The following is a 10,621-nucleotide window of genomic DNA, read 5'->3' as shown; positions in this document are numbered from 1 at the left end:
AAGTTTTTTTTAAGGAAAAAAAAACCTTAGTTCTATTATTGTCAAAATTAAGGATGTTCAGTTAAACATTCTTGACAAAAATCCACCAATGTGATGAAATCCACTGGAAAAAAGTTAAAGACCGATCGAAGGAGTTAGGTCTTTAGTTGCTGCAAGTTTTACCCATCAAGACTTTCGGTTAATGATTGACTGGAGTTGCCGTTGGGTGAAGGTATCGGTCAATTACCGATTAAAGTCTTGCCGACAATTCTTGGTTTTAATTATCAGTTTTTTTTCTTTAATTCTTAATGGATGACTTTATGAGTTTGATTTGATTAATAATGGAAAAGTTAATGTTGTCGCTGTTTTTTTTTTTTAACTGAAAAGTTATGTTAATACTTAATTGATGAATATGAGTTTTAAAAAAAAAAAAAAAAACTGAATTGTGATTGATAATTTTGGACATTGGTGGTTTTTTTTTTAAGTTGAAAAAAAATGATTGAATTTAGTGAATTTATTTTTTAATAGTTTGATAATATTGAATTTGTCAACTATTTGGATTAATTGCTGATTGAACTTCTTGGCCGCGTTTCTAAGTTTTATTGATTAATAACTTGGTGAAATACTTGAAAATGGTTCTTAGTTCTTGATTGATAAGTTTGTGAATTAAAATCTACAATTTGATTGTTTTTGTGATATTCACATCTTTGTGTTACTTTAATTGTACTATGTGTATGCAATTATTAGGTGAATTTTGTAAAAGACTATTTGGTGTTCTTCCTCCTTTATTTTTTGTACAATAATATCATTATATTGTTGTATATTATATTTTAGATTGAATTCGCAAAAAATAATATGTTACTAAAGTGCCTCTATTATCTAGATCGTTTTAATTATGAAATATAAGATGTGCATATTCATGAATTTATGTGGATAATTATCAACCAAAAGGAAGATAATTATTTGGCCAAATTGTGGGTACGCGTGTGATAATGAGTATGTGGCAATTATAAAGATTGCCCATGTGAAAAGTTGTCGGTCCAAAGAAAGGCTATTTTCTTTTTACAGAGTTAATTGTCAGTACTTTAATTACTACGTTGAGAATACCATTTATAGTTGGTGTTTTTTGCCCAAAGGCTGGACATCAATGTTGTGCTAACTATCTTGTTAAAGGGGTCCACCACATATGTGAAATTATTTTGTTATGTTTTAATTGTGAGCATATGTTTTGTTGTTTATTGTTTCAGTTAGTCTTACTCAAATATCTGGAAATCTAAGTTCAATCCCTAAGATGAATGGATCAAACTTCAAGATTTGGAAAGAAAGCCTAGAGATACTTCTTGGGTGTATGGATTTGGACCTTGTATTAAGGACCGATAAACCTACTTCTACTGAGAAACAGCCAAATACGACTAATATAGAGAAGTGGGAACGGTCAAATCGCATGTGTCTGATGATCATTAAGCACTCCATTCCAGAGTCTTTTCGAGGCTCTATCACAGAAAGTGAAAGTGCCAATAAGTTCCTTGCTCAAATTGAGAAATATTTTGTTAAAAATGAGAAAGGGGAAGCAAGTAGTCTTTTGACTTCTTTAACTTCTATGAGGTATAAGGGCAATGGAAACATAAGGGAGTACATTATGGAAATGTCCAATCTCGGAAGTAAATTAAAGGCACTTGATATCGAGATAAATGAAAATTTACTCGTGCATCTGGTACTTATCTCTCTTCCTGCACAATTCACTCAGTTTAAGATAAGCTATAATACTCAGAAGGATAAATGGAGTATTAATGAGCTTATTTCACAATGTGTGCAAGAAGAAGATAGGATTAAGAGAGAAAGGACAGAAAGTGCTCATTTGGCAATAGGCTCTCGTGATAAGAAGAAAAGGAGAATTGTGGATGCTGTAGAAGGGACATCTCAGTAGAATAAAAACAAGAAACAAGCTACTGAAAATCCTTGTTTTTTCTGCAAAAAGAAAGGTCACTTCAAGAAAAATTGTCTAAAAAACGCCAAGTGGCGTGTAAAGAATGGTAAACTTCTTACTTTGGTTTGTTCTGAAGTTAATTTAGCTTTTGTACCTACAGATACTTGGTAGGCAGATTCTGGTGCTACTACTCACATAAGTATATCAATGCAGGATTGCCTGTAGAGCTGGCTGCCAAGTGATGTTGAAAGATTCATCTATGTGGACGATGACAAAGCAGTTCCAGTTGAAGCTATTGGAAATTTTAGATTGCTTTTAAAAACCAGTTGTTATTTGGATCTAAATGAGACTTTTGTTGTATCGTCATTTAGATGGAATTTAGTTTCTATTTCCAATTTGGACAAGTTTGGTTTTTCTTGTTCTTTTGGAAATAATAAAGTTAGTCTTTTTCAAGATTCTAAGCTTATTGGTACCCATTCTTTAATTGATAATCTATATATGTTTAATTTTTTTGCTTCATTTAACAAGATCCTGTTATCTAATTCATGTGGTACAAAGAGTAAATTAAATGAGAATTCTAATACGTTATGGCACAACCATTTAGGTCACATCTCTAAACAGAGAATTTAGAGACTTGTGTCAGATGGAATTCTTGATTCCCTTAATTTAAGTAACTTCAACATTTGTATGAAATGTATTAAGGGAAAACAGACAAACATAAGAAAATTAGGTGCCAACAGATGCTCAGACGTCTTAGAACTAATACATACGGACCTTTGTGGTCCATTCCCTACGGCCTCTTGGAATGGAACAACAATATTTTATTACGTTCATAAACGACTATTCAAGATATGAGTACCTATATTTAATTCATGAGAAGTCTCAATCCTTGGATGTTTTCAAGTCTTTCAAAACTGAAGTTGAACTTCAACTTGGAAAGAAAATTAAGGCTGTCAAATCTGATCGTGGTAGTGAATATTACGGTAGATATGATGGATCAGGTGAACAACGTTCAGGGCTCTTTGCCAAATACCTAGAGGAATGTGGAATCGTCTCGTAATACACTATGTCGGGCAAATCCAGCATGAATGGTGTAGCGGAAAGGCAAAATAGAACACTTAAGGGTATGGTAAGAAGTATGATTAGTCATTCTTCTCTACCAGAATCCCTTTGGGGTGAGGCACTAAAGACTGCAACATATATCCTTAATAGGGTACCTAGTAAAGCAATAGCCAAAACCCCTTATGAGTTGTGGACAGGAAAGAAGCCTAGTATTAGGCATCTTCACATATGGGGGTTGTCCAGCTGAGGCTAGGCCTTATAGGCCTAATGAAAGAAAATTGGACTCAATAACTATTAGCTGCTATTTTTTGGGTATTCTGAGCACTCTCGGGGTTTCAAGTTTTATGACTCCACTTCTAGATCATTGTTTGAGACAGAAAATGCTAGATTCCTTGAGGATGTTGAGTTTTGGGGGGGAAGATAACATAAGGAAAGTTGTCTTTGAAGAGGAATTGGTTTCTTTTCCTCATGTGATTATAAATGATGTTCAGGCTCCAATTCCTGATTTCATTATTGAACTAATTACAGAACAAGACAACATTAAAGTCCCCATTGTTGAACCTGAAGTTCTAACTCAACAACCTCAAAAAGTGCCACTAAGAAGATCTACTAGAGAGAGAGAAAGTGCAATTCTAGATGATTATATTGTGTTTCTTCAAGAACATCAGGATGATGTGGGCGTAATGGAAGATGATCCAATCAACTTCCAACAAGCTTTACAAAGTTCTAACTCTCAAAAGTGGATAAGTGCTATGGAAGAGGAAATAAAATCCATGAAAGACAATGACGTTTGGGAACTTGTCGAATTGCCATCAGGAGTGAAACCCATAGGTTGCAAATGGATATTTAAAACCAAAAGGGATTCACATGGCAATATCGAAAGATATAAGGCTCGTCTTGTTGTAAAGGGTTTTACTCAAAAGGAAGGCATTGATTACAAAGAGACTTTCTCTTCAGTTTCATCAAAAGACTCTTTTAGGGTAATCATGGCACTGGTAGCTCACTTTGATTTAGAGCTACACTAGATGGATGTAAAAACTGCGTTTCTCAATGGGAACATTGATGAGACGATTTATATGGTGCAATTAGAAAACTTTGTGTCTATAATTCATCGTCTATGGTGTGCAAATTAAAGAAATCCATCTATGGTCTCAAGCAAGCCTCTCGTCAATGGTATCACAAATTCCATGAAGTGATAATCTCATTTTGTTTTGAGTTGAACATTGTGGAAGATTGTGTATATCACAAGTTTAATGGGAGTAAATCAATCTTTCTGGTGTTATATGTTGATGATATATTCATAGCTAGTAATGATGTAGGTTTATTGCATGACACTAAGAGATTTTTTAAAAGAAATATTGAGATGAAAGATCTTGGTGATGCTTCTTTTGTATTAGGAATTAAAATATTGCGAGATCGTTCTCAAGGTATTTTGAGATTGTCACAAAAGAACTACATCGAAAAGATCTTGAGTAGATTTGATATGAAAGATTGTGTGCCAGGAGATACCCCGATTGCTAAAGGTGATAAATTTCATTTAGGTCAATGCCCCAAGACCACACTCGAGACTAGCGTTTGACATGAATGATCCTAGGGTTTATCTATTCAATATAGATACAAAGAATTTATGCTAACACTTATTACACAACAATTTTCTTACTTTTAGTAGTTAAGGTATTCTGTTGGTCTAATTTTCTTATGTTGTGTTTTCTTAGCTAATAATATATATACATTGAGAAAAAAATATTGAGAGGCTTACCTTCACTAAATTCACCCTCTTTAAGAGGCCCTTTATAATAGTTTTGTATTTTAACTTTAAAGCATTATATTTTCTATCAAAATGTCAAATATTCAAATAATCACCCCAAAATATTGTTGAACTAACAAGACTTTAAGGCATTATTTTAAATATATTTTTACATTTCAACATCAAAATATGAAGCATAATTTACATATAAGTAATTATAGTGTGTTTTGAAAGAAGAGGAGTTTGAATAAAGTTGAGTTGGCACATGTTTGTATTTTATATCTCCAAATAGTTGTAGGATGCAATGGCAAAAATGTTGATATCAATGTAAATATCGATAATTCGACAAATATTTATTTATTTACGAATATTTTGAGAAAAATTACAGATATCAGGAAATACAAATATTGAAGATTTTTTAATGAAATTTTAGAACAAACTTATTTAAATAATAAATTGTGACTCTAAGTATATAAATCAATAATTGTAAGCTAAATATGATTGATAATGAAATAGTAAATAATTATAAAAACCAAAAAATGTTACTTATTGAATATTTAGTTTAATAGTTTATAATCAATTTAATTAGTGGTCTAGTTTACAATTGAGCATGATTTATTTAGTTTAAGAGTAAAATCGATCTATTTTACAATCATTGTGTATCTTTAATGTATTATAAGTAGTAAAATAAAATTTCAAAACAAAAAATGTGAAAAAATAAAGAGAATAATAGATAAATGATTAATTTTAAAATATAGTAAAATAGAAAAAAAAAACATATTATGAGTGAATTAAAAAAATGTATAATAAAGGGAGAGATGATAGTTGTGATTGTGAATGATAGACAAAGAAAAAAGCAAACTATAAATTATAATATATATATATATATATATATATAATAATTAAAAAAAGAAAAGAAAAGAAAGAAAGCTTGAACATGAAAAATAAAATATATTGAGAAATTAAAAAAGAAACAAAATAAAGAAAACGTTGTAATGAAAAAGGAAAATTGATAGAAATGACCATTTGGAGTTTGATTTTGTATTTTTGATTTATTTTTTAAAAACAAGTTTTTATAACCTTCTTGATGATGAAAATGATATAAGCATGGAAAATATTGGTTGTACAATTACTCTTATGCTCCTTATTAAATTCTCACTTTCAATTTCAACAACCAACCTACCAAATTAATTCACAAAAAATTTTCCACCTCAAAAATTTATTCACAAAAATATATTTTATCCAAAATTAATTGACAAAAAAAATTTCACATTCCAACACTAAAAATTCTCCACCAAATTTAATTTGTTTACAATCCCACAAAAAGTTCTCTTCACCAAATTATTTATGGAATGAAAAGTCTTTCATAAAGTCTAAAACTTGTATTTCACGAAGTTATAATTTCGTACACTCCGTAAGAAAGTATGTATTTCATTTTGTATGTATTCAATAGTTCAATAATTTCTAAAAAATTTGACAAAAATAAATTACCTTTTTGGAGTTTGATTTATGCTTGCTTTGTTGATTTTTTTTTTATAATGCTCTGCATTTGATATTTATATAAAAAAAAACATGAAAAAATAGTTAGACGATCGTATAGCAATGTGAAGAAAAGTTAGATGAATATTCACCGAAGCTTCCCATTTTGAGGTTTAGTTGCTAAGCGATCGTTTAGTTCCAAACGTTATACAATGTGAAGAAAAGTTAGACGATCGTATAGCAATGGGCGCTGGTCGTTGTGATGTTGAACGCTAAACGATCGTGTACCTGCGGGAGCTAAACGATGCGTTTAAATGCTATACGATAGCACTACACGGTTGTTTAGCTTTGGCGTAGGAACTAAATGATACGTTGTATTTGCTAAATGATGACACTACACGATTGTTTAGCTACGACGCGTGCTAAGCGATTATGCCCGATAGTAGACCGGTCGGGCCGTATGTGTATTTCAACCGGGTATGGGCGGGAAAGAGAGGAAAGGATGAGGGGGAAGGGGGCAAAACCGGGTAGGAGTAGGTGGCGCCCGATCCCGGCCCAGTCGGGTATTGGACCGAGTAGGGAGAGGGCACTGGGTAGAAAGAGGGCGCGCGTGGAAGTATTAAACAGTCATACTCGGTCCAATACCTGGCCGAGCTGGAACCATACGCCACCTACTCCTACTCGATTTTGCCCCCTTCCCCCTCGTCCTTTCCTCTCTTTCTCGCCCATACCCGGTTGCAATACACATATGGCCCAATCAGTCTACCACCGGGCACAATCTTTCCCTCTTCCCCAAATCTATCCCAAAGCAACCTCAAACTTGCCCGTCCGGTCACATACCCGGTCACAATGGTATGAAGCCCGGTCGGGTAAGACCGATTTCCGGAAACGCATTTTAGGCTCAAACTTATTCAGAAAATGCCGAACATGATATTTTTAGGAAAAACATAACATTCAACATAGATCTAACATAGACTTCAAATATTCACACAAGAACACCTAACATAAACTAACACATTAAGTGAAAAAAATGAAAATCCAAAAAAAAAAAAAAATGAAAATCCAAAAAAAAAAAATGAAAATCCATACCTTAGTTGAAAAATCCCAAATGATCTTTAATGAAAAGGAGAATGACAAGGAAATGTAGAATGGGAAGAGTGAAATGGAGTGGAATTGAGGATTTTTTAAATGGAGAAGAGTGAAAATGGAAAAGAAAAGTGAGGGTTTGGAGGGTTTGAGTAAGTTTTGAAATGTGTGGGGTATTAGGGTAATTTTCATTCATTTTCAAAATTGTGTGGGTCAAAAAACAAACTTTTTAAAAAGGGTCCAAAAGTCAAAATCAAAACTTGAAAAATGTTATTTTTGTCAATTACCCAACGAAAAAATCTTTAAAAACTAGAAAAAAGCATTAAATGGGTTTCGAACACGCGCGCTAGTGTATTAAGATTGGATATATGCTTAAAAGACATATGGAATAAGAACAAAACCAAAATATCGCCAAAATATCGGCGAAATCATCAAATTATCAGCAATATCGTCTATATTTCCGATATTTCGCTGATATTTCAATGATATTTTGTAAAAAAAGATTTTTAACTGTGATTTTCTCTATTTGTGCCTCGTCTTAGTTATATTTCGACGAAATATCATGATTTTTTTATCCTTAGTAGGATGGTTGTGATTAATTAAAATGAAATAAATAGATACCAATAATTGGGTTCGAATGAAAAAAAAATCCCTTTTCCCGAATATGCCCTTGGCAATCCCAATATCCTCCAAAACAACACTGTTCTAATTGGGACGGTTTAATTTCATCCGCTTAAAAGTAAAGTTTAAAATCGTGATAGGATAAACCTCACTTTTATACAAATATCAATGAAAATATTAATAAAGTGTTGAAAGTAATAGATATCTTAAAAAAAATTATCCAAGTGCACTTAGCTCAATAGTAATTGATATGACATTCCTCTCAAAAGGTTAAAGGTTTAATTCCTCTCATAGAAATAGTGCTAAAAAAATTTAACACTTAAGAAGAAAAAACAATGTCAAATAAATATTTTAGGTTTTTAAAACCAATTCATGTTTGTTGTTTACATTATTATATTCATATTAGTGACATTTGTGTGCTTTATATAAGAATGAAAATGAAATGTAAACAAACGCATAAGTGGTTTTATTTTAAACAAATTTTATAAAAAATAAATATTTGAATGAAAATAACTTTTTGAAAAGACATTTTTCCTAGTCAAGACAAACATGTCTTAATATATACCTTGTTTATGCGTCTCGTCAAAATTTCAAGTAAAAAAATACTGTATATATGGAAAAAACCGTTCATAAATTTGAACTAGAGCCTACTATAAGAAATACCCCAAAGAACCTCTTAAAATGATTTATATACATTTTTATTCATATCATATAATATAATAATTTATTTTAATATTGCAAGCTTCTCCTGAAAAATTACGCACGATCAATAATTTTTCTTGAACTACTAACTTTTGAATAATAACCTACCATCTCTTTTTCTTGTTAGCAAAATATACTTTTTGGCCTATAAAGTTTAAAGTTGGTAAATATATTAAAAAATGAGTGATATTAATTTAGAGTGTGTTTGGAATACATTTTCTAGTGTTTAATTTAAAAAATAAGTCATTTTGAAAAAATTGATATGTTTGGCAACTACTCAAAATAGCTTATCAAATATATTTTAATCCGTTTTTATAAAAAGTGTTTAAATAAAAATGAGTTTATTAAAAAATATTTTTTTTCTTAAGTCAATCCAAATGGGTCTTTAATCTATCAATAACATATGTTATCACTTTAATCTATCAATAACATATGTTATCACTAATAGGCTTGTAAATGTAAATCAGTAACAAACGTCTGTACAACAATATACAAGTGAAAAAAGAGAATTACGTAAGAATACCTTTATTATGCATATGTGTTTTTTTTTTATGTTATATTTGTAAATGCAAAATGTTATTTTGTTTGGAATTGATAGGGCTTGTTTTTAACACTTATTATGTGAGTGTCCCTTTATAATAATTTTACATGTACCTAGTACAATTGGAACTTTTTCACTTCCCACCAAACTCCCAATAACGAAGGTGAACTGTCGGGATATAATACAATGCCCGATAGGTAGAGGCTGTTAGATGATATATTAAATTCGTCTTTATCCATCCATTTAAACTTTTGAATTAATCAACGATTTAACAAGGTGTCAGAGGACATGAACGACATCGAAAGATAAATTTCTGACATATTTTTGGGTTGCTGTTGACAATTGTACACGTCGGGAAATGATTTTTTCTTGTAGTGCATGATTCAAAGTAATTTGAAAACAACAAAAATGATTATAATCATTTTAAAATCACCTCAAACATGTTTTAATGTTACATTTTCAAAGAAAAAAAAGGATATGAGTTAAGTTGAATCAGCATATATAATTATATTTAAAATTAAATCTCCAAGAATTTAAATCTAAGCTTATAGTTATAGGGTGGTTGTGAGATTAATAAAAATAAAAATAATGGATACCAATAATTGCGATAAAGAAAACAGTGCCACGCCAGTAAATGCCATTGCCAATCCGAATATGCTTCAAAACAACTATGGTCTTGGACACGGTTTGATGAACTAAGAAAAATTTCGCAACTAATATATCCGTAACATTTAAAATTTTTAAAATTACAGATTTCGCCCAATTGCTTGTAGAAAGTTAGAATTTAGAATTTATTAGTCAAGATAAAATTTTAGTCCTTATAATTTAACAAATTTCATAAATAGTCCATATATTCTTATAAATAATTTTTATCACGGATGAATTACTACTATTTATGAGAATCTGATTAAACTAATCAAATGACCTAAATTCTAATTATAAACTATAGGGACTAATTTCAAAGTTTCTAACAATCATAAAAATCACATTTATAATCTAGGGCCTCTTTGGAATGACTTAGAAAAAGTTGTTTTTAAAAGTTCATTTTCACTTAAATACTTTTGAGTAAAAGCTATTTTAACCTCCCACGTTTCTACAGTAACAGTATTTAGTACAACTTGTTAAAACAACGAACTCTTCCTCTCTCCAATATTTCCATGACTCTATCTGTCAATGATCAACTTCGACAACCACCTTGACTGACTAATTTCGGTGATCACTTTAACAGCCAAACCCAATGAAGACCACTTTCAATGTCGAATTTCGATGACGACAACCCCCGATGACTACCTTTGATACCACTTCGTAATGTTTAATAGACTTCTCTTATTGTACTTTGACATTTATAGAAGCACTTTAAACATATAGCAAACAAAAAAAATTTTATATATAAAAACAATTTTAAAAAAAAAGTAATCAAAGGCATGAGTGATTTTATTTTAAACAATTTTTATAGAAGTGTTTAAATGAAAACGAC

The 10,621-nt window shown here is 30.9% G+C and overlaps 1 protein-coding gene across 1 annotated transcript; it reads left to right on the top strand.

The window, feature by feature from the left end:
• Window positions 1–1,246: 1,246 nt before the first annotated feature.
• Window positions 1,247–1,906, top strand: LOC150032637 (uncharacterized). Its single transcript, XM_090306960.1, has one exon. It carries the CDS (start codon window positions 1,271–1,273, stop codon window positions 1,904–1,906), a length of 636 nt encoding a protein of 211 aa, XP_090163086.1. The 5' UTR covers window positions 1,247–1,270.
• Window positions 1,907–10,621: the final 8,715 nt, after the last annotated feature.

The sequence above is a fragment of the Benincasa hispida genome, chromosome 11 (genome assembly GCF_027475165.1).
Source record: "Benincasa hispida cultivar pf3 chromosome 11, pf3_genome.v1.1, whole genome shotgun sequence".
Lineage (NCBI taxonomy): Eukaryota > Viridiplantae > Streptophyta > Magnoliopsida > Cucurbitales > Cucurbitaceae > Benincasa > Benincasa hispida.
This window is presented reverse-complemented; position numbering and strand designations above follow the sequence as displayed.

Excerpts from the sequence above, each read along its gene's own strand:
- LOC150032637 (XM_090306960.1), top strand. The coding sequence starts at position 1,271 with ATGAATGGATCAAACTTCAAGATTTGGAAAGAAAGCCTAGAGATACTT.